The sequence below is a fragment of the Setaria italica genome, chromosome V (genome assembly GCF_000263155.2).
Source record: "Setaria italica strain Yugu1 chromosome V, Setaria_italica_v2.0, whole genome shotgun sequence".
In the NCBI taxonomy this organism is placed as follows: domain Eukaryota; kingdom Viridiplantae; phylum Streptophyta; class Magnoliopsida; order Poales; family Poaceae; genus Setaria; species Setaria italica.
The window spans coordinates 15,535,995-15,561,277 of record NC_028454.1 but is presented as its reverse complement, the minus strand read 5'-3'; the positions used below and the strand labels follow the sequence as shown (position 1 = coordinate 15,561,277).

Sequence of the window (25,283 nt, the reverse complement as noted above, 5' to 3'; positions counted from 1 at the left end):
ATCGATTCAGGTCCAACCAACACAGGCCGTCACTTTATGTGGTATTGTCACACTTTCCATATGGGAAACTAAAAACACCCTTTATATGATACTCACCTCGCGTTTAGGAAAAAGTATGATGAATATTGAATGTCTGAATGTGAAGTGCCTGGAGCTGATCCAAATGGTTCTTCCTTTTTTTTTGAATCCTACTTGGAGTGCAGCAAGGGAAAGAGGATTATGGTCCTGTTTAGTTTCCCAAATTCCAACTTTGGTACTATGAAAAAGAAGATTTCCCATCACATCAAACTTGTGGTATATGCATGGAGTACTGAATGTAGACGAAATCAAAAACTAATTGCACAGTTTTGTTGTACTTTGCGAGACGAATCTTTTAAGCCTAATTAGTCAATATTTGAATAATAATTTATAAATACAAACGAAATGCTACAGTTGCACTACAGTAATTTTGGTTGCACAAAGTTGGGCAACTAAACAAGGCTATACTACTTTGAGGAAAAAAAAAAAACCTCCCACAATTACTTTCATTTTCCCGCTCGTCTCCCCAACATTTTGGCCGTTCCCCCACGACTCCTTTCGCCGCCCACCTCCTTCCCCAGCACGACTCCCGTCCCCTTCTTCTCACCGAAGGAAACCCGCCACCAAAACCCCCGGCGACCCGCCCCCAAAACCCATCGAGAGCGAGCCAAAAACTCCAACTCCTCTCCCCCTCCGCCCGCCATTCCCCTCCCACCAGTCCCACCCGACCGCCGCCCCCGCCCCCGCCCCCGCCCGGGGGGTCGAACCTTCTTCGGGAACCCAGGAGCCGAGGAGGAAATGTCGGCGAGGCTACGGGTGGAGGAGCTCCGCGCCGAGCTGCAGCGCCGCGGCCTCGACGACTCCGGCAACAAGCCAGCCCTCGTGAGTCTTCCCGCCTCTCCCCAATTCGTGGCACGCCGCCCCCGCAATCCGCTGCGACTCGCGCTCGATTTTTGCTGCCGCGCGCGCACTCCAGCCGGGCGAATGAGCGCACGCACCATGTACTCGTGCGGTTGCGCACACGTGCTATGCTTGTGCTAGGTTGCTACTGCGTGAGCGTATGGATGCGCTCGAGATAGTATTTGTGACTCCAGTGCCCCCGATGCCTTTTCCATCAGGTGCGGAGGCTGGACGCCGCAATCCGCAAGGAGGAGAAGGCCGCGCTTGCTGCTGCGGCAGCAGATGGGGATGGGATAGCCGCAGATGGTATGGTCGTGGATGGCAAAGGGAACGGCGGGGACAACAAGAAAAGGAAAAGGTCCAGAAATGGAGAGGAAGAGGGGAGCGGCGACGCCTCTTTGGAGGTGGCAAAGCTAGAGGGCATGAGCTACCGCGAGTTGCAAGGATTGGCCAAGTCACGGGGACTGGCAGCAAATGGGAACAAGAAGGATGTTATCGAGAGGTTGCTGTCAGCCCCTGCTAATGCCACAGATGGTGTTCAGGACGAGAAGAGGGCTCCAAAAGGTCTTTTGATCTATTTTTTTTTGTTTTTATAACTTTAATTTCAAATCGATGGCACATGGCAGGAAGTTGGTCCATTCATTAAAGAGAGGGGTATAGTTTGTTTCTGTAATTGTTTGCTGCAGGTGGTGTTGAGAAGGTTGAGGAGGAGGTGAAAAAGGAGAAGATGGTTACAGCCACGAAGAAGGGTGCTGCAGTGCTGGATCAGCACATTCCTGATCACATAAAAGTGAACTATCATGTCTTGCAAGTGGTATGTTGTTTACCTTTTACCTTGTGTGTGTACGTTTCAGTTTCCATGGTTTATTCAGTTACTTTTTCTTGAGGGCATGGTTTATTCAGTTTCTACCCGGTATGCAAATTAGTTGAATTTAAAGCAAATACCAGATCTCCAGAATGAAGTATGTAATTTGCATTTGTATTACTTATGCCAAGCCATGTATTCTTGCAAGTTGCAAGTCATTAAATACTTTGAAACTGATCTGCAATGAATTGGATTTTTTTTGCTTCAATAATTATTTTCTTATATTTCTATTTGGCATGTTTTTCTACAGGGTGATGATATCTATGATGCCACCTTGAACCAGACTAATGTTGGAAACAACAACAATAAGTTCTATATCATCCAAGTTTTAGGTTTGTCCTACAAATCACTATTTGTGCAAACGTGGAATGCCTCTTCAGTTTATTTGAAATCGCACCGAGTGATTGATCCATGAAAATATTATGCTTTCTAGAAATTTTGGAACTTCCCTTTCAGCTCTTAATTTCTTCAGTACAACTTTTACTGATGTTAATTCTTTTATCTATGAAAGTATGAATGATGGCTTGTATTAGATTAGTGTTAACTGGTGCCACTCAATCGTAGAATCTGATGGTGGTGGAAGCTTCATGGTTTACAATAGATGGGGGAGAGTAGGGGCACGAGGTCAAGATAAAGTACATGGTCCTTTTTCAACACGAGACCAGGCAATATATGAATTTGAGGGGAAGTTTCAGGACAAAACTAACAACCTTTGGTCCGACCGCAAGAACTTCAAATGTTATGCAAAGAAATACACTTGGCTTGAAATGGACTATGGCGAAACTGATAAGGAAACAGTAAGTTTTACTCAGCAAATGATTTGCTTTTTAATGTCTGTCTTGGGTTTAATCCTTTTTTCTTATTTGGCCCAGAATAAGACTGAGAAGAAAGATTCCATTACTGATCAGATAAAAGAGACAAAACTTGAAACTCGGATTGCACAATTCATATCCCTGATATGCAATATTAGCATGATGAAGCAGCAAATGGTGGAAATAGGTAAGTTGCTTTGTTGTTAGCTGTATTTATATGATGATGGACATTGTTACAAAAAAAATCGATGATCTGTGAAATTGTCATCCATGACCCTTGATTTGGGACAGCATCCTGGGGGTGTCCCCGAATTCTGTGGCTATGGTTAGTTTAGTACATGTTAGATCCTATAATGAGGGAATTATAACTGTGATACCTATAGTTTCAAAAGGGGAAAATGTAAAACTGAGATTAAAACACGGGAGTAAAATTTATTTGCCATTGGTCAAACAGTGGGAATTGTACTATCTTTGTCGACAGTTTGCATTTCTTTATGTTGAAACTTGAAAAGTATATTCATGTTGCTATTTCATGTAGCATTAGCATTCACTGATTCATTTTGCCTAATCAATTAGGTTATAATGCTGATAAACTTCCCCTTGGAAAGCTAAGCAAATCTACAATACTTAAGGTGAGTTGTGTTTAAGTTTTTATTTGGGAATTGCATTATCAATTCATTGTGGACATAATGTTGCAAGCTGAACAACAGTTGGCATATGACTTTCACTGAACTATCTAATAAATTAAGTGAAAAAGTACTCCCTCCAGTCACAAATAAGTGAAACTTTGGAGTTGCCTTCAATCAACCATTCCAAACTTTTGTTGCATATTACTTTTATGTGTTGAGTTTTGATATTTGAAAATGATATGGCTAGATTTGTCTTGAAATGTGGCTTCATAAAAGTATATCTTGCAATGTTTTATAAGCATTTTTTTTCCAAAAAGTACAAGTCAAAGTTTTGTTTTGGAGACTGTTGATGTCCAAAACGCGGAATATAACATAAGGTTACATTTTTACAAACTTATAGGTAAATAACTTAAATAGACCATAGATTGCAAAAGTTCTGTGAACTGTAGGCTTATACCATCGCATACGGGAGACATGAAAAATTTATCCCATGCTTGTTCTTTTCCCTCCCCCTCTGTTTTGATGGTAACATTTTCTAGCTTTCCACAGGGTTATGATGTTCTGAAAAGGATATCCAATGTTATTTCAAAGGCAGATAGGAGACAACTTGAGCAATTGACTGGGTAAGCGTAAGCCTATAAGTTTCTTTTTATTTGACAGCATGTATAGCATAGGGTTAATCTGATGCCAGGTTTTGACATTCTACTGCATTTGAATGTATTCAATATGTTTTGACCATACATTTTATTATTTTAATCCCAAGTTACTAATGCAAGCTTACTGAAATTTCCTTATGTTGCCTTTGGTCGCAGGGAATTCTACACCGTGATTCCTCATGACTTTGGTTTCAGAAAGATGCGTAAGTTTCAAACTTTATAGCTTACTGACCTTTACATAATAATATAGTACATCCACTCGTCCAGCACCATGTTGGGCTTTCTTTTAATTGAGGAGCACTTGACCTTCAAACAAATAGCATTTGCCAGGTGAATTTATTATCGACACTCCTCAGAAACTAAAAGCTAAGCTGGAAATGGTAATAAACTACTGTCTTTAACTTTTTCTAACATGATACTATTTTCAATCCTCTTTTTTTAGATTTATTTTCAATTCTTATGTTTCAGTAAGAAACAGTGATTCTTTTAAAGATAGACCAAGAGACTCAATTGGTTTATTGGAGTATTGATATCCTAATTCCTATGTTAAGACTTATGTTAATCTCCTCTAATATGTGCAATGATGAAACCTACCTGCCATTCTTATCAAAGTTCAACCACAATGGCTGAATGAAGTAAACTTTAATATTCCATCATTCAATTTTATCTTACCTGGACTATTCTTTCCTATGATCCATGTTTGCATGGAATCCGCTCACATTGTTATCTTACACTTTTTTAAGGTTGAAGCCCTTGGTGAAATTGAGATTGCAACCAAGCTTCTGGAGGATGATTCAAGTGACCAGGTATGTCATTTCGCTAATGGGTCAAAATTCTTTATATGACATTGCTCCAATGGCCGATGTGTACATATTTGACATCTCTTAAGTCCCATTGCCTTTAAATTGAATCACTTATGCCATGCCTGGCCATGATGGACATCTGAAAAGACCATTTAACCCCTGAGACCCCATCATCTCTTTCTTATTAAATGCTAATTTGCTTACTTTTATAATATATCATATTCTAACTAAATAGTTATTTTTTCTTTAATTTGATTATTGGTTAGTAAATTTAGCAATATGTACATGTTTTGTTAAACTACCACAAAACTATATGCTTTAGAACTCGAAAAATCCACATATTATCTTCCAGCCTTCCACCCATCAGATTCCCTCACAATTAACAGTAATCAGCAGATGGGAATTGTTGAATCATTTAGCCATAGTACATATAGTTGTGGACTCAAACCGAAATATGTTGTGTTCTGAGAGTTATGCCAAAGTTTCTGTAGAGTTGTGAATTTTACTCTGATTGCAAATATGAAATTTTACTTGTTGCTATAGTAAGTGGCATAATTTGAAATTATTTAAGTAAATTTTTTTGTTGTGGTTGCTATACTTGCACATGTTGGAGCATAACCATAATATGCTTTGATATGTAGGATGATCCACTATATGCTCGATACAAGCAACTTCATTGTGACTTCACACCTCTTGAAGCCAATTCAGAAGAATACTCCATGGTAATTAAACTACTTGCAGTCTTTAGCTCCATTTATGAAAATAGTACTTTGCAATTCTCTTTTGTAACATTTAGCAAAGGATTACTTTACACATTTCAACCTTAAATAAACAACTGTCAGTTTTCTATGAGCACAATGGACCTGGAATGGTGGAATGTTTTATGCTTGTTATACACTATCTTTACTGAATATCCACTATCCAGATAAAAACATATTTGATGAATACCCATGGCAAAACACACTCGGGTTATACTGTGGACATAGTGCAAATATTTAAGGTGTTCAGGCATGGTGAAACAGAGCGGTTTCAGAAGGTGAGGATCTTTCTAATCATATTTACATAACCAAAAAGGACAGTATTGTCAAATGACTAATTTTCAAAGTATTCATGCAGTTTGCTAGTACAGGAAATAGGATGCTTCTGTGGCATGGTTCTCGGTTGAGCAACTGGGCTGGGATCCTTTCTCAGGGTAATTCGTGTTATCTGCAATTTTTTTTGTTGCCACTTCTATCTATACTTATTGAAGATGGCTTCACTCAGCTTTCTAGGTTCATGAGTTATTGCCTGTGATTTACTCATTTTTCTCTTGTCATATCAGTATATGGGTTTTATGCATTCACAGAAATATCAATATATTTTTATTAGCATGGATTTAATGCTTCGTTTTCATGGCATGTTGGTCTGAAGCTTTACTGCACAATGTAAACTTGCTATGTCCATTTTTTTTGTGTGTTAGTGCATTGAGCTGACAATGTAATTCATTCCTTTGGAAAAGCCAAATTCAGTTTGTGCCACCTTACACTCTTCAAAAGTTGGCAATCAGATAGATGAATGCTGAGTATTATTGTTGCCCCCCAGGTTTGCGAATTGCTCCTCCGGAAGCACCTGTAACTGGTTACATGTTTGGCAAGGGTGTTTACTTTGCTGATATGTTTTCGAAGAGTGCAAACTATTGCTATGCTTCTGAAGCATCTAGATCTGGAGTACTGCTTCTATGTGAGGTCTGTTCATTGTCATAGTTACCTCTGAGTTAAAGTTCATATACTCATGAATGTTTTTATCTGCCTCAGATTGTGTGCTATTTGTCTGTTTGTTACACTACTTTGTCATATACATGCGTCATTGTGATCACCAAGAGTCGTGCAAATTATTAATGATATCATTGAAGTTACATCCTAAGTTTAGTTTTCTTGATAATGCCTATTTAATTTGACTTCAATTTGGCAGGTTGCATTGGGTGATATGAATGAGCTGCTAAATGCAGATTACGATGCTAATAACTTGCCCAAGGGAAAACTAAGGTCAGCTACTGATGTAATACCTTTTAATGATAACACTATTTTCCCGTAAACCTTCCTTTAGGTATTCCTTATGGCCAATTCCTGATGTTAAACCAGTACATATAATGGCGCAAGATTATAAAAGAATTTGGTTACTCTGTTTAAGTGCACAACTCTGATGTCAACTAAAATCACATGAAGGGCTCTCAATACCCTTGTGACATACTGCATGACATGCTAAAACAAGATAGCAGCATCGTTTTTATATCCTTTACTGATTAATTGCATGCACGTTCAAAAGTATAAATAATCATCTGGTAGCAATTATTCTGGTGCAGCACGAAAGGAGTTGGTCAAACAGCACCTGACTTATCAGAGTCTAAGACCACAAATGATGGTGTGGTTGTTCCCCTTGGGAAACCTAAACAGGAACCTTCCAAAAGGGTATGTGGGTTTATGCGCTGAACTTCCACAACTGCATTGTTTTTAAATGCAAATCCCATATGCTGCTGAAAGACTTTGCTTACCTGTTAAACACTGTTGCCTGGTTGCAGGGTAGCCTGCTGTACAACGAATACATAGTGTACAATGTAGATCAGATAAGAATGCGGTATGTCCTTCATGTCTCCTTCAACTTCAAGAGGCGGTAGATGCTGTTTGCAAGCTTGAAGACTGCGAGGATCCACTAGCAGAACATATATTCTTTTGTTGTGGTTCCAGGCTTCCAGCCTTTTGATGGCTGATGCTGAGTGTACAACTGTACATATGAACCATCACAGTGCATCGTCCATGTAGTTATATCTTCTGTTTATTGGCTTATTTAATGTGCTTAAGTTAAAAAAAAAACAGTTTCATGTGCTTGAATCTGATGATGCATATAGCCTTAAGGTGCTTCAGAACCACTATCCCGATGAACCAATGGTCACATTTTTCAACATATCCTGCATATGTAAATCTGTTCCAGCTATGTGATGGCCCTTTAAGGCCTCGTTTGGGAACCAAAGAATAGGGGAAAATTTCACTTCAGTCCATGTGGATTGGAAGAGAATCAGGATTCTTTGGTTTGACTTTCAAAACTGCTTTTGCTACCTTAAAAAAGTCAAAAGCCAATTAAATGGGTGGGTGGGCTGTATACGAGGTTTTATAACAAAAGTAGCTCTGTTTGGATAGCAGGTGTTAAATTTTAGCACCTGTCACATCGGATGTTTGGACACTAATTAGGAGTATTAAATATAGTCTAATTACAAAACTAATTGCACAACCCCTAGGCTAAATCGCGAGACGAATCTATTAAGCCTAATTAATCCATCATTAGCGAATGGTTACTGTAGCACCACATTGTCAAATCATGGACTCCACTAGCCACAACAAAGTCACGTCTCAATATTTAGTTTAGGGGTTGAGCAATTAGTTTTGTAATTAGGCTATGTTTAATACTCCTAATTAGTGTCTAAACATCCGATGTGACATGTGCTAAAATTTAGCACATGCCTCCCAAACACCCCCACTTTCATTTCTCGCAGCAGTTCTCGATCTGCTTCTACTAGCTGTGAATGGTAGTTTTTCCTCAAAATTATACACTTAACCACTGGTTATGTGCGTTCGATGCAGGCTGCCCACTGGTTATGTGCGCTCGATGCGGGCTGCCATCGACGTATGTTCCCACGATTTCAAGCAATAGATTGATGCCTTCTTTGAGTGGTTCGATGCTTCCTGATTCTTCCTTTTTCTTTCTGTTTTCTTTCACATTTTTTCTTTGAACCATAATCTTGTTCGGCTGTCACTTTGGATGAGGATGGAAGGCTGAGATGCGCGGTAATTTTTGGATTTTGAAGTAGAGAGTAGACGACTGTATATTCTGATTTGGGAGTCTGTTCAAAGCTTCAGGCGTTGCTAACAAAATGCAGGCATGACTTTTCTTCCGGTTTTGAGTAGGGTTATTTTAGCCGAATAATTAAGCCATCCAAATATCGGACCATATGTTAATGGTAGATACAATTTTTTCTAAAACTTAATTTTTCCTTTCTAAAATTGTCATTTACATGCGAATAAGTGTTTTACGATCAATTTGCATATCAACAGCCTCTCAGGCCTTCAAAGGTATTGCAGATATTTCTTACCGTTTCACAGTTATTTCAACTAAACAGCTTTTAGCTTTTTCACAGCTCATAGCCCACAGCAGCTTTTCCACAGCTTACACCCTAACCAAACACACCCTCAAAAGCATAAGGTAACAACCCATTCCGGAATCCAAAGTCCACTAGCTGGATACACAACACCTGATTGAATTCGAGCATGGAAGAGTCTTCCTTAGCACGGTTGCTAACGGATGCAACCTACCAACCTACCGTGCACAGAATCTTTTGCTTCGCTGTTGATTCTTTATCTACTCTTTCCGTTCCAAATTGTAGGTTGTTTTAGCTTTTCTAGGTTCATATTTAGAATGAAGGGAGTAGTTAGAGTAGTAGATTAGTTTGGTGATATTTAGAATTCCCTGTGTTTGTTTCTAGTGGGTTCATGTCCCAAAATATAAGGATTTCTATTAGGACAAATTAAGTAGGAAAGAATAAGTTTTGCGTGTCTCAGCATTAAAACATCCTTATATTTTATTAATTGAAGGCATGCTAAAAGTTGCCTCAACGGCCTTGAGCCATGTGGCCATAGCCCATAGATCTGGGAACACATTAGACAGGGAAGAAAAAGGATGAAATATATATTGATTACTTTCTCCAGTTTATTATTCTTTCAATTACAAAACATGACAAATAATATCCATTGCTGCGTAGGAGCAAGTGCGGCTTTGCTCGTCCGAGCTAGTCTGGCCATTTCGAGCAAACGACAGCTCAATCCGGCTAACGGTCCAAATGCACCCTCGCTCCCTCGCAATGACACGACAGATAACGACCAAACCCTCGGGCTGTATAATTCCAGGGGTTAGTGTTAAAGTTTAGCACTGTCACATGTTCGGATGTTAATTAGGAAGATTAAATAGAAGTTAATTATAAAACTGCAATGAATCCCTAAGCTAATTCGCGAGACGAATCTATTAAGCCTAATTAATCCATCATTAGCAAATAGTTACTGTAGCACCACATTTCAAATCATGAACTAATTAGATTTAATAGATTCGTCTCACGAATTAGTCTCCATCTATGTAATTAGTTTTGTAATTAGACTATATTTAATACTCCTAATTAGTATCTAAATCTCCGATGCGACAGGACTAAAGTTTAGCCCTGTAACCCAATACCCTCTAAATCACTGTTGTGAATGCTGTGCGCACGTGGTCCTCTTGTGTTTGCTAATTGGATAGCAATATAGGTAGAAACCGCTATCAAACAACGACTTCGATTACTTCTATAGTTACATAACCGAGTTATTCAAGGACTAAGAAAAATCTACAGTCACCGTTCACTCCAATTGTCTGCAACCTCCTTTGACCAGCAGACAACAGACCCGCATCTCTCTCTGACAACATGGACCAGCTGTCCAGTGCCGTACCCACCAACATCCCCTTCCCTTGGCCCCACCTGCAGTCACCCATCCCACCTCCCGTCTTACCGGTTGCCACCCACCAGTCCCACACCGTCCGCGTTCATCGACTCATCGTTCATACACAATCATATGCCGTCACCTCCGCTTCCTCCGTCCCGTCACCACCACGCAAGCAATTTTCTTTTAACACTCACCGACATGCGGGCCCCATTGGGCGTTCCCGTCATGGACCCACTTCCAGCCACCCAACCCCCACCTTCTCCGACCATCCCCCTCCTGTTCCGTTTCGTCGATTAGTCTCCAAGCATTTTTTTTTTCCTCTCTGCACAAACTCGGCAACTGCTGAGCTGCCCCCAACTCATCTGCTTACCCTCCCTCTGCCTCCATCAGATCTCGATGCGGCGCAAGCTCCCCGGCGACGCGCCGCCGTCGGCGGCCGGTGCTGCGGGGGGCGGACACGGCTCGTCCGCCTCCGCGCAGTCCGAGGCGGACCTCGCGCAGCTCTCCGCCGCCATCGCGGCCGGGGAGGACCTGGGCCCCTTCGTGCGCCGGGCGTTCGCGTGCGGCCGCCCCGAGCCGCTGCTCGCCTCGCTCCGCGCCGCGGCGCGGGACCGGGAGGCCGAGATCGAGGAGCTCTGCCGCGCCCACTTCCACGACTTCATCCGCGCCGTCGACGACCTCCGCTCCCTCCTCGCCGACGCCGACGCGCTCAAGGGCTCCCTCTCCGCGTCCCACTCCGCGCTCCTCTCCTCGGCGGCCCCGCTGCTCGCCTCGCTCGAGTCCTTCCTCGCCGCGCGCTCGCTCGCGGGGAACCTCTCCTCCGCGCTCGCCTCCTCCCGCCGCTGCGTACGGCTGCTCGCGCTCGCGGCGCGCGCCAATGCGCACCTCCAGGCCGGCAACCACGGGCTCTACCTCGCCCTGCGCGCCGTCGACGCCATCGACCGTGATCTCGCCTCGGGGCCCGAGCCGCTGCCGCTCCCCACGCTCCGTCGCATGCTGCTCAGCGTCGTCCCTGCGGTGCGCGCCCATGCCGAGCGCGAGATCTCCAGGGAGTTCTCCGACTGGATGGTCAGCATCCGTGCCGCGTCGAGGCACCTCGGCCAGGTGGCCATTGGCCGCTCGGCTGCTGCCAGGCAGCGCCAGGAGGAGCTCCGCTCCAAGCACCGCCCGCTGGAGGAGTGCATCACCCTGGATGATGATGGAGTTGGTGATCTCGATGATTTCGCTGCAGCTGCAGCAACAGCTGACGCGGCGGATGGTGCTGCCGCAGCCTCGTTTGACCTTACCCCGCTCTATCGAGCGATGCATATACACCAGACGCTGGCGCTGGGTGAGCGGTTCAAGAAGTACTACCTGGAGAACAGGAAGCTGCAATTAACATCGGACTTTGATGTCATTGCGGCAACGCCATTCCTTGAGTCCCACCAGGTGTTCTTCTCGCAGATTGCTGGGTTCTTTATTGTTGAGGATCGGGTGTTTAGAACAGGGGGTGGGCTCACATCTCGGCCAGATGTAGATGCACTCTGGGATGCCGCTGTGGGTAAGATGGTCTCTGTTATGGAGGACAACTTCTCCCGGATGCAGACAGCAAACCACTTGCTTCTCATCACTGATTATGCTGCTTTGCTTTCTGCCACAATGCGGCGGTATGGTTATCCGGTAGGGATGCTGCTCGATGTTCTGGCTAAGCACAGAGACAAGTACCATGATTTGCTACTTGCAGATTGCCGTAGGCAGGTGGCAGAGGCACTGGCTGCTGATAAGTTTGATCAGATGCTCATGAGGAAGGAGTATGAGTACTCAATGAATGTGCTTGCATTTGGGATTCAGAGCTCAGACATCACACCAGCTTTCCCATACGTTGCACCATTCTCATGCACCGTTCCAGACATTTGCCGCATTGTTCGTTCATTCATTGAAGATTCTGTGAGCTTCATGGCACATGGTGGTGGTGGGGACACCTATGCAGCAGTGAAAAAGTACCTTGGTCGGATCCTCTCTGAGGTGGTGGATGCCTCAATTCAGAAGCTTGTGGATTCAGGCAGTGGTCTAAGTGTGTCCCAGGCAATGCAGGTTGCTGCTAACATGACAGTCATGGAGCGGGCATGTGAGTTTTTCACACGCCATGCTGCTCAACTGTGTGGTGTGCCGTTGCGCGCTGTGGAGCGTGGTCGGCGTGACTTCCCACTTCGCAGGTCACGTGATGCTGCAGAGGCACTCCTGCTGCGGTTACTACGTGCCAAGGCTGATGAGTTCATGCGGCAATCTGATGGTGTCAACTGGATGGCTGATGACCCTCCTCCTGGTGGCAATGAGTATGCGAATGAGGTCATCATCTACCTTGAGACGCTCACGTCAACTGCGCAGCAGATCCTCCCTCTTCCTGTGCTCCGCCGTGTGCTTGTGGCAGTGCTTGCCCACGTCTCTGAGAGGATTGTCGAGCTCTTCTTGAATGATTCAGTAAAGCGGTTCAATGCTAATGCAGTTACTGGTATAGATACTGATCTCAAAATGTTTGAGGCATTTGCAGACGGCATGTCCAGCCTTTTCGCGGACTCTGATCAAGAGTCCGTGAAAAATGAAATGAAGGCTGCACTAGTGGAGGCAAGACAGCTGGTGAATCTTCTTATGAGCAATAGCCCAGAGACATTCCTAAATCCAGTGATCCGTGAAAAGAGCTACAACAAGCTAGATTATAGAAAGGTTGCAATCATCTCGGAGAAGTTTAGGGATACCTCAGAGAGTTATTTCTCAACATTTGGAACAAGGGGTGCCCGGCAGAACCCAAAGAAGAAATCTCTGGATACCCTGATCAAGAGGCTCAGAGAAGCCAGCTAGATCTGCTTGTGTCCTCCCTGCTGTAAGATAATACATGCACCTGGATCCTCACATCCTCATATTTCCATGAAATAGTCTGTATCTGGTGTGCATTATGCCTGTTTCAATTATTGTTAATCTTATGCTGTAATTTTGCTGATGTTAGATTCCATTTTTCATATGTGTGGATATCTTCCTGTTGGTTCTTTCACTCATTTACTATATGATCAAGATATCATATGCCATTTTTTTATGTTTGATTGTTTATAATGGGTATTTTTGCACCCATGAGGAGATTGTGCTTTTGCGAAGCTCACTATTTTATATTATTTATTCGGAAGAGGGATACTTTATTTCCTCCTTCAGTTCCTTAGTTTTGCGAACAAGAAAACTTGATATTAACTTTTGGATGGTATGAAGTGGCTTTGGCAAGAGATTAACAGATCCTTGCAACTATACTGCCAGAAAGTGACTGTTTCATAAGTAGCTATGAATTAGGTTGGTTGGGGGTGTGGATGTACACCTAGACTGCCTAAGTTTCGAGTCCTCATCACGAATTGGACTCTGTATTTTCTCAATATAACACCTAGTTCCTCGTAGGTTGTTATGAACTGTTTTATTTTATTAAAAGGTACCCCCCACCCTCCCTGCGACAAAAAAAAGTTGACCAACCTAGGAGGAACTATGTGGGCACCCAAATTCAAGTCAGAGGCCTCGGTGTGGGGGTGTACATAGACAACTCTCACCGACTGTGCTAGGCTCAGTATCTTTTTATTAGAGATACAGATTTCCATTGCTGCTTTGAGATGACACTACTTTTACTTGATTAGAAGTTGAAGGATTGATTGGCAAATTATTGGATAGAGGGAACAGTACAAGTGACATTGTTTTTTGACGTTGAAACAAAACTAATGTCTGTTCAACGTCTTTAGCTCATTGTTGATTATCTTTACAAATTCTGAAAGATAATGTAGAAACCTAATTCAAAGGAATACAATGTCTGTTTTGTCTTGAGTAGAATAGTGGTATGTGTATGTTGTCGAAAACTACAGCACCTCACATTAATTATCTTCCTTTTTCTGGTTGCATTTTGGGGCTTTGGAGTCCAATTTACCTTGCTGTTTGGATGTATTAAATTCAATGGTGGCTAACAGGGTAGATGACTACTCCCTCCATCCCAAATTACTATTCATTTTGGCTTTTCTAGATACATAGCTTTTGATATTTGATTATTTTCCCTACCAATTTAGAAATATATTTTTAGAGAAACCAGATCCATAGGGAATACACAATCCAATTCCCTTCTATGTAGAATGATGCTACATAAAGCATAGCTTTAAATTAAACACTTGAGGATCAAGTGTGCCTGGCATTTTTATCAAACACTTAGGATTCAAGTGTGCCTGACATTGTTATTTAACTAATGACATTGGTATGTGGTATATGATTTCTTAACACACGTGGATACTCGATGATGTTTTTTAGAATGATAGTTTGGCATGATAATTATGGAATACATGGAATAGCTTGACAATTGTATATAGATTTGAAAAATCAAGTTCCAACAATTTTTTACAAATAGCATATGTATGGTGAACAGTTCTGCATTAGATTTGTTTGTTTATGCTTTTTTAAAATAATTTATGGGGTTTCCAACCATGCATAGCAGATTAGCAGTACAAGTTGTATGGCCAAGCTTGAGGCATTTTACTTTATTTTGTGTCTGTGCTTTATGGCTTCCCAGTGTCATGTGTCAAAAGTATATTATAGCAGTGTCTTTGTGTGCACCGCCTAAATAGTACCAACAGCCATGTGATGCATACTTTGCAAGGCTAATCCAGACGGTTAATTATGAAATCTTGGTAGTTTTTTTTGGGTTAACATATTTAGACAGTTTTGTTCCATTCTTTACTATCTGTGTATGGCTACTTTGTCTAGCTTACAAGCGAGTGTTCTATAGTATATTAAGGAAAATCTATATTGACGATCAAAGTTCATGGATAGAGAAGTTCTGGAACTGTTTCTGGTCAGCTGACTTGGTGTTGTTGACATGATGTTTAAATACAGTCCATGGCCTAAGAGGAAGAGCTGACATGTAACTGTCCATGGCTCACACTTCTAATCTGGCCTGCTTAAGTTTTGCGTTTAGATTGAAATAACCTTTTCTTGTGATTACTGCTAACTAGTGGTTAGATCTTGGTTGTTACGCCATGATCTAAAGTCATGTTTTATGTAAACCCTATCTTTGTAACTAATTTAAGTCATCAGAATATGTTTAGTGCCCCATAACAGTGACAGTGGTGGTTCTTCTGAATTGCCTTTTTACTGTTTTGGCTTCCCTTAACTCTACTCATCTTGCAATTATTGTGCAATGCTATGCTACCAATTCTTCGACACCTTTCACATAAGCATTACCATATCGCTTGTAAAGAGAACGTAGGAGGTACAAGTTGGCATTATCTTTTGGTAAACTATCAACTATGTATTGTCATTGCACAAAAACATTCCATCCACACGCATAATTTCAGCCATGGTCGTGGGATAAAAAATGTTCAACCCTGTGCACATTGATTCATGTTGAAAGGGTGATGAACTGATGATCAGCTTATTTGTTTCAGATAAGATAAAGCTGTACCATTTACTTTGCCAATCAATCACTTTTTATTGTTGTGTCAAAGATTCATAGATTTTAAAGTAATTAGGAATTGTTGATTTTCGTCAATATTTTTTCTTCTTCAAAATTTGCCACACTGTTTTATGCTTGAACCTGATAAAAATAGTCATCTTGTGCAAACCCACAATTAGTTACTGATCTCTGGTTGTTTGTTCTTTTAAACTCATCCTGCAAACATCAAGGAGGAAACCTCTACTTCCCCATATATTATTGGTTAACTGTATACTAGTTCCTTTATCATAGAGTTTAAATTTATGGGATCAGTTGGCTTACATTCTTTCAGGGAAAGGGATCGGCAGGTGCAGTTGCTACAAGAGCACCATAAGGACAGCACACAATAATCTGCTTAGTTGATTTTCAGATACAAAACACCAAATGAACTACATGATCTATGTAAATCTGGACTGTTGATTTTTTATGGTATACAAATACTGCTCAAGTTGCCGTTGCTACTGCAACTGCACAGGATCCTTGTTTGTACCTTTACAGGTGATCAGTTTGCATGGTTAATATTGCGCTCAGCAACTGTATTACTGAGATCAAATGTTGCTGTTCAGTCTCATTCTCACTTTGTCATTCTCACTTTGTCAGAATATGCAGCCAAGTAGCATGCGTACCAGTTCTGTGCAACCTCACCAGATCGGATTGATGGTTCCTACGTTCTGTGCGAGTGCAACTGTTTGTTGCCGGCCTGCATATGCGTTTTCTTTTGCAGTCCCCTTACTTCCATTGAGTCAGGATGATCCTCCCTTGAGGCTGTCCCCTTACTTCCATGTCCAAAACACATACTAGGGTTTCCATTACTAGCTTTCATCTTTTAACTCACACTTCACCCAAAAGAAATATCCTATATCTTTCATGTTGTAAAAGCATGATATTTTTATAAAAGGGGCTAGATCCTCTCTAGAGAGAATTTAGAGTGTTATCCCCATATACGGGGCATGACTTGACTTGCTTAGCATGTCTATGAAGGAGGGGTTTGTAGGATAAGTCGTTTTACCTAGGATGAATATGGCATGTGGCATTTCAATAGCAAAAAAGGACTAATATGTCCTCTGGGTTATAACTAGCAAGCACGTATTTGAAAATGCTTTTGAAAAGGAGTGCATATCAAGTTAAGTTGGTAATATTATTTACTCTCATACTCAATAGGATAAATATGATCAAGGAGTTGAGACTTGCCTTCGTTGGATATCCTTAATGCGTGTTTTCGGTTAACCATGTTCTGACTTCACGCCTTCTGGATCCTTAGCTTAAGGGCAGAGTCTAGTCGTACTACCGGCTACACAAGCATACAATGATACAACCAATCTAACAATCAATCAATTAAATATCTAAGGAATTGGAAAGAAGTAGGATGATGGGTATTCTAGGGTGAATTCCTGGATAATTGATGAATGATTTGTTAATTATTTAGAAGTAGATTTCTAAATAATTAATGGATTGGGTAATTGGATTTTAGAGGAAATTCTAGGAAATTATTGATTAATTTCCTAGGGATTTTTGAGGTTTTGGTCGTACAGCATATAGGCTTAGGTGGACTAGTACTTGGAGTTTTAGGTTGGGCGGTATAACAGCTATGCCCAGCTGATATCATGGATTTTGATTGGGCAGTATGATAGCTGCATGATGGAATAGTTCAGGAGCTTAGATAGACTGGATTGGGCACTTAAGGAGTTATAGAAATGATGAATCAAGGACTATACTTGTGATGGTGCCATATCTTAGGCAACTTAACCTATCAACCCTATCAACTACTACTACTATACTTTGCGGGAAAGAAGAGTCAAGGGATATATGTGACCTTGCAATTTAGATTACACATAGTAATAAAATCAAACCCAAGTCCTTAGCCACATCTAAGAGTTTCATTAGTACTATTATTAGTTTGTTCTTCACATATTTTAAAACGGGGCCCCTTAAAAAAGCTCGGACTGTATTTGAACAATCAAAACTTAATAACGGAGTGTCTATTTAATTATCTGTCGATAGATTTTTAAGGGTAAAATCTGTCAAATTTTATGATGTTGCATATGTTGTTTTCTGATATTGCAGATGTTATTCTCCCATGTTGTAGATAATTGAAGAGTGAATTCCTTCAATACCACTAGAATTTCAATAGATCCCCTCAATACTATCAAAATTCTTTCCTTCCCTTCATTGCCACTATTCTAAATTTGCATTCCCTTAGTTGCCATTCCAGTTAAAATCTGATAGGTAGGCCCGCAACAGCCCCTTCCGTTATTCTTTCCCAGCTACGGTCCTTCAGTTGGCTCGGCCGTGCGCCCGTGCCTATGGGCTCTGTTTTGGCGTCAGACCTATCCGTGGCTCCCTTGCATCTTTGCATTCGCCTCGTTCGCTTCTGCAGGGCACACACACTACTTAAAAAATGATTTGTAGGGGTGCCCCGTTTTTCTTCAAGAGGCGTGCGAAATTGCCACCCGCACCTACAAAATGGGGTGGAGGGAATTCTTGTAGCATCCGGCCCGCCCTTGGAGAACCATTTGCAGGGACGGGTCGCAGGGTGACCCACCCCTGGAAATGGGTGACAAAACAACAGCTAGATCTTCTTACTCCTCACGACAGCACCCAGTCTAGTCGGGGAGGTGCTACTTGAAAATCAAAAAAAGCAAAAAAGGTGGGGGAAGGTTTTCAACTTGGTTTCCTTGGAGTTGGAGCTTATAGGAGGTAAGTTCATGCTATTTCCTTGTCTTTTTGAAGCTTATTGCATAGGTTTTAGGCTCAAATGGAGTTCCATATACCTCTAGATGGATCTAGATCCCTCCAAGGTGTGGATTAGCCATTTGGAGCTCCATTTACCTCAAACTTTTGGATGAAGTTAGGTTATTTAGGTAGGAGAACAAGATTATCTAATCATTTGGACTCAACTTTGATGTTTTATCCTCATTCATAAATGATGAATTTCCTAGATCCATGGAGGAGAGAGAAGAAGATTTGGTTTTTTTCTATATTGACACATGCATGATATAACTTTCATTTTTTTTCAAGATTTTTTTGGACAAAACAAGTTGACATGGATGATACTTTCATTTTGCGTAAGTTTTTTTTGTTGTTAAGAGAGATGGATAGGACATGGATGTACGAAGCATGAAGAACGGACGTCTATTTCTGTGGAGAACTTAACAAATTCATTAAAGTTTCGGAGAATAATGCAATGGTCGAGAAGACAAAGATGGTGGCATGTCTATGCAAAACCTGCAAGAACATGAGAGTATTTAGGGAGACAACTACAATAAGATCGCATGTGATGGTTTGAGGTTTCGTTGAAGACTACATGATCTAGACATATCATGGTGAGAAAGCACACCTCAGGATCTACTCGACTAAATCATGGAAGATGTCTAGTTTGATAGAAGTTTGATGCTTACGATTATTCTTTTGATGAGGGTGACGGTGATGATGATGGTGGTGGCTCCGATGGTGATGATGGTGTTGACGAGGGTGGCGATGGTGGTGGTGATGACGAATATGGTGGTTATGATAGTAGTGGTGACGATGAACTTGATGATAGTGATTTCCTGAGCCAGTTGTTGCATCACACCAAAGTAGAACTATTGGTTGGTAGCGCAAAGGGGTTAGCAAACTTTGAGATGGTGAAAAAAATCAGTGGAGGACAATATGTATGAGCATTCAAAGGGATGTCCAAAACACTGGACCGTGCTTCGTTTCATACTTGAGCTGTTGATTCTAAAGGCTAAGCATGGCTGGTTCGACGGTAGTTTCAATGATCTGCTGCATTTCTTAGCTTGGTTGCTTCCAAAGCCAAATAGAGTGCCCGCCAACACATATCGAGCAAAGAAGCTTGTCAGTCCGTTCACGATGGGGGTGGAAAGAATTCATGCATGTCTAAACCATTGTATCTTGTACCACAGGGATACTTTCAAAGGCTTGGACAAATGTCCTGTATGTTCTGCAAGTCGGTACAAAAACAATTCTAGTTATTGTGATGATGATAGGCAAGGTCCAACCGATGGGAATAAAGGGAAGAGGAAGGGTGCAAGAAATAGTGTTGTCACTGTTGAGCTAGAAGACACTACTTTAGGCATTTCTGAGAAGCAGAGTAGAATTCCTATCTTGGTCATGTGGCACCTCCCTGTTGCCGATCACCTTAGGCGTTTCTTCTCAAACCCAAAGGATGCTAAGTTGATGCGATGGTGGGATTCAGATAAGCGCAGGAAGGGTGACAGAATGCTTCGACATCCATCCAATGCTCACCAGTGGAAGAAGTTCGATAAGCGGAATCCACAATTTGGAAACGATCCAATAAATGTTTGATTTGCACTAAGTACTGATGGAACGAATCCGTTCGGTGAAAGGACTAGCACTCACAGTAGATGCCCAATGATCTTGACGATGTACAACCTACCAACATGGTTGTGCCAAAAGAAAAGGTACTGTTTGCTATCCATCCTTATACAAGGACAAAAGCATCCCGACATCGATATAGATATTTTTCTTGAGCCTTTGATGCAAGAGATGGAAACTTTATGGAAGGATGGTATCGACATCATTGACGGTTTTACACGGCGGGAATTTAATGTAAGAGCCATTATCTTCGTTACCATTAATGATTACCAAGCGTTGTTTGTCTTGTCAGGACAAGTGAAAGGTAAGATAGGATGCACGGTGTGCATTGGTGACATCGTATGGTCTTTACTAGAAGGTTCTAGAAAGTGGTTTACCTTGGGTATGTGTGCTTCTTGGTGGAAGGACATAGGTACTGAAGTAAGAAGTTCTATAATTTTTTTGGCGGCATGCCCGAACTAGAATCTGCTCCAAAAAAATGAGATGGGCACTATGTTTTCAACATGGTCAAGACCATCCAGATTCATTGTGGGAAGAGGACGAAAGATGGAAAGAAGAGAAATAGAGATAAGCCACTTATCGATGGCGTGCCATTCAAGAAGCTGTCGATCTTCTACAAGTACTTGCCGTATTAGCCGGACCTTGAGGTCTACCATGCCATCGATGGTATGCACCTGAAGAAGAATGTGTTTGGTAACACAATTGGTCTCTTCCTGGAGATATCAGCCAAGACAAGGATACCCTAAAGTCAAGATAAGACTTGGTAGCCATGAAGATAAGACAAGATCTTCACCCTATCGATAAGGGGAATGGAATATATGAACTACCCTCGGCTAGCTACAACTTGACACTAGATGAGAAGAAGGTAGTATGCTAGTTGTTACGGGGGGTTAGAGTGCCAAGTCGATTCTCATAACATCAGGAAACTAATCTCGATGAAAGATCTCTCACTATCAGGCTACAACTGTCATGATTGTTATGTGATGCTGACGTTGTCCCTTCCAATTACAATTAGAGCGATCAAGCCTGTATATGTGAAGATGATCATCACTCGGTTGTGTTACTTCAACAAAATTCTCAAAAGGTTATCGATGAAGATGAATTGAAACACCTCCAAGAATTTATTGGGGAGACTATGGTGCAGCTGGAGATGTGCTTCCCTTCGGGATTTTTCAATATAATGGAACATCTCATGATGCACATGGTTGATCAGATACGGGCAGTGGGTCCACTTTACCTACATGAAATGTGGATGTATGAGCATTTCATGTCAGTTCTCAACTGGTACATTCTGAATCTTGCTTATACTGAGGGATCCATGATAGAGGGATACAATACAGAGGAAATCATTGAGTCTTGCCTAGGTTACCTAAAGGATAAATTACGCTTTGGTTTGCCTGTTCCATGATTTATGGGGAAATTGGAAGGGATTGGCACAATTGGGAGGAAAACCTTCATCGACAAGGAATTCAAATATGTGCAACAAGCATTATAGCATCATGCAACACCTCACAATAATGTCAACTTTAGTCGGTCAACACTTGAGTGTGATTTGTGCTGAAAGTAATGGCCACTCGGAAGATTGGATCATGAAGGAGCACAAGCGTCGATTGACTGCATGGTTGAAGGACCTGAATCTACGAGATGGGGAAACCATGGAAGATCAAACGATCAAAAGATTGGCAGCTGGCCCATCTAGCAAGGTCACATCATGGCAAGGGTATGATATTAATGGATATCTATTTTATACTGCCGCGAAGGACAAGGAGACTGTGTCTCAGAACAGTGGTGTTCGTGTTGAGGCCTTAGACAAGAGAACCGGCTAAAGTACCATATATTATGGCGTCATAAATGATATATGGGAAGTCCACTATGGTTCCAATATACAGATCCCGGTCTTTCGGTGCCGTTGGGTCAAACACCCAAAAAGTGTTGAAGTGGATGGCTATGGGCTCACAATTGTTGACCTCAACAATGTTGGTTACAAAGATTACTCTTGGGTACTTGCTTCACAGGTCACATAGGTTATGTATGTAGTTGATCCTGCAAAAAAGACAAAGCACATTGTAGTCCCTGGAAACAAGAAATCTTAGGAGTTGATTGTGTCAAAGGCGTTGAAGAATATAATCAGCACAATGAAATGAATCTCTTCACAGACCTACCACAGAAGATGATGATTTTAGACGCAAGCATAAAGAAAGATGAAATGCCCTGGGCATGTAAGGACGGAGAATCAAGCATTGTTACCGCATAATATATATAGATAGTAATTATCTCATGTAGTTTGAATCAATTATCTCATGTAATATGTTGTTTGAATCAATTATCTCATGTAGTTTGAATCAATTATCTCATGTAACTGAAGCCATACTTTAAGCTTTTTACACTCTTAACCCTTATATGCATTGAAATACTCTTGGCTTATTTTTTCCATGATCTATAGTTCATTACAACCTTAGTGTGGGAGTTTCAAATTTTTTTTGGTGTTTTGCCATTTTCCACATTTTAAATGAATTTTTGACAACAAAAAGGAAAATAATTTGCAGGGGCGGGTGATGTCGCCACCTGCCCGTGCAAATCATTTCTAGGGGTGGGTGATGGTGTCACCTGCCCCTCGAAATCATTCCCCTGAAAACAATTTGCTGAGGTGGGTGATGCCATCACCCGCCCCTGCTAATGCCTTATATAAGGCAGTTGGCGCCGGGGACTTAGACAAATTTTCAGAAAAGTGCGCGGGACACCGTCAAGCTGCCAAAATTTCACCTCCCTCCCCCACTCTGGCGCTGCTCCCCTCCCCCACCGTAGTGCCTCCCCTTTCGCAACGGGCCACCGCGCTGTGCCTCCTCCCCTCTCCGTGTCATCATTCTGTCGTGGTGCCTCCCTACGCCGCCTCTCCACCACCAGGCCGCAGCGCCGGTCGTGCCTCCTCCCCTCCTCCCATGGCTCTCGTTGCGGCGCCTCCTCGTGCCGCCTCTCCACCGCCGAGTTGCAGCACCTGCTGCGCCTCCTCCCCTCCTCCCGTGGCTCCTGTCGCGGCGCCTCACCGCGCCACCGCCACCGCCACCGCCACCGCCACCGCCACCGCTGGGGCCAGGCCCCTCCCGTCGCCGGCGACCTGCCTTCCCTTTCACGGGCCGTCGCCGCGGTGTGGCGGAACCGCCCAACTTAGGCTGGTTTAAGTGCGCCTAATCGCCGTTAGAACGGCAATTATCCGAAACGCACCTAAAACAGCATAAGTCCGGTAGTCCGTCGAGTGTCCCTAGGACTCCTCGAAGGATCCACGGCGTGTCTCATAACCATACATCAGGATAATATCCGCGATGGGATAATATCAACAAACATTACATTTTTACATACATAATTAAGAGGTACGAGTTATTACAAGACATAAGTTGAGGCAAACTTAGTGATGCAGTGTTAGACAAGTTCTAAGATTAAACATAAATAGTTCAGGAGAAGATGCGTCGATAAACTGTTTTCTAGGGTATTGTGAGACTCAGGTCAATACCCTAGGGCTTCGGGGTCTCCTCCTCGGTAGCCTCCTGTGGAGCTTCTGAAAGATAACCACAAGGGGAAAACCCTAAGTACGGGGTACTCAGCAAGTCTTACCTGACTAAACGATATAATAGTTTTTCTTTGGAATGCATGTCAGCCCTTGGGTGTGCTTGGTTGACACAATTTTGCCGAAAAAGCTTACTACGAGTGAGGCCTTAGTTTTATCTTTTATTTTAGTTAAGTCATTACCTAACCATTCTAGATGATAACAGAAGTAAAAGCAATCATAGCTGTTAAATCATACATTACTTGACAATAGGAGATTTTATATCGCATGAGTTTATACTATGATGCTTAACAGCGATCAAGTGCATTCATAACCGAGAATTACGGCGATCCGGATCTAATTACATCCTGCAGGAGAGTACCCTGATCACCAGCATTATACGACTGTCCAGGTCGTACTAACAACCTCTCGATTAGCAAAGTCAATGATTAGGAATACGATTACCCGGACCCAGGGATGCACCCCCACATGGGACCCCACGTCTGGCTTGATCTCCATGCGAGTTTCAAGCTACACCCCTGCCAATCTCCAGCACGTCAAGCGCGGGTACGAAGCATTCCTGATCATAGAATTTACTAATCTACTGGGCTTTACTGGTCCCATACCTAGTAAGTGATCAGATGCTTATCACTTGATCAAAAGTTAAGACACGAATCGGGCCTTAACCAGATTAATCTAGCAGACAGAACTACATCTCTAGCTTCTGTCTGTTTCCATATTCCAAACTATCCTTTATAAGCAACATGTATGACTTAAGAGTTTTCCTTAAGGTTGGTAAACCAAGCATGTAAGCAAGTAAGCAATTCTAGACTTGGGTAGTTTCTAAGATTTGAACAAGTGGCAAAGATGTCCTTAATTCAAGGCATGCTTATACATAAGAATAGGTTTCAATCAATTCCTAGACTTAGTGCATACATATAACAATTAACCTACAACTAGTCACATGAAATAACGACTCCAAAAATAGATAGGTATAAATGCACCGGGGCTTGCCTTGTTCGCTAAAAAGGTTAGTAGAAGCTGACGGATTTGCTTCACAGGGAACAAACTCAAACACCTCGTCGGACTCCCAGGGTCCTTCTGAAAATTCCCAGTAATCTTCTTCCGGTGCTTCTGGATCTATGGCATATATACATGCAGGGGGTTAGAATGCAAACTTTTTGAATAACAGACTATACAACTTTCCTTCATGATAAAGTTGCAAGCCAACAAGGACTATATGACTTATCATGATAAAGTTGCAAGCCAACACACAAGAATCTAAAAAGATTAACCTATACTTTTATTTTTCTTGTTTAACCCTCCCTATAGCTTTTTCTTTTAATTTTTGAAAAAGTGATAATTATTTTCTAACTTGAAAATCTAATCTCCTATGGGTCAAGAATTATTTGTGATTGATAAAGTATTATTCACATTTTATACATTTTATAAATATTAAGTATTTATTTAATTACCTTAAAAAGGAAGACATTAAATAAATACCCAAATTTTTATTATTTTCCTAGGGTGTAAAAATTTTAATGCATAAAGGAAAATAAAACAAGCCTAACAAAATTGGTTTCACTAATTTTGGACACTCCTACAAATTTCTGTGATTAAAATGGTGTAAAACGATTTTAAACGAATTATTTCGCTAAAGGAAATCTGATTTTTCCCGAAAATCACCCGAAAAACTTTTCTTACTCACCCACTCTCTACCCTCTCTCACGAACACTGGGCCCCA

The 25,283-nt window shown here is 41.9% G+C and overlaps 2 protein-coding genes across 2 annotated transcripts; both read left to right on the top strand.

The window, feature by feature from the left end:
* Window positions 1-596: 596 nt before the first annotated feature.
* On the top strand, window positions 597-7,550 carry LOC101778678 (poly [ADP-ribose] polymerase 2). The gene is made up of 18 exons (XM_004968656.3): window positions 597-900; window positions 1,137-1,482; window positions 1,605-1,732; window positions 2,034-2,115; window positions 2,348-2,580; window positions 2,656-2,782; window positions 3,172-3,227; window positions 3,774-3,847; window positions 4,037-4,083; window positions 4,211-4,260; window positions 4,624-4,686; window positions 5,325-5,405; window positions 5,609-5,719; window positions 5,800-5,875; window positions 6,265-6,407; window positions 6,634-6,707; window positions 7,025-7,130; window positions 7,241-7,550. The coding sequence occupies exons 1-18, from the start codon at window positions 817-819 to the stop codon at window positions 7,334-7,336; spliced, it is 1,977 nt and encodes a 658-aa protein (XP_004968713.1). The 5' UTR covers window positions 597-816; the 3' UTR covers window positions 7,337-7,550.
* A 2,946-nt stretch (window positions 7,551-10,496) lies between these two features.
* LOC101778276 (exocyst complex component SEC15B) lies at window positions 10,497-16,216 on the top strand. Its single transcript, XM_004968655.2, has 2 exons — window positions 10,497-13,041; window positions 15,956-16,216. Exon 1 carries the CDS (start codon window positions 10,578-10,580, stop codon window positions 13,017-13,019), a length of 2,442 nt encoding a protein of 813 aa, XP_004968712.1. The 5' UTR covers window positions 10,497-10,577; the 3' UTR covers window positions 13,020-13,041; window positions 15,956-16,216.
* Window positions 16,217-25,283: the final 9,067 nt, after the last annotated feature.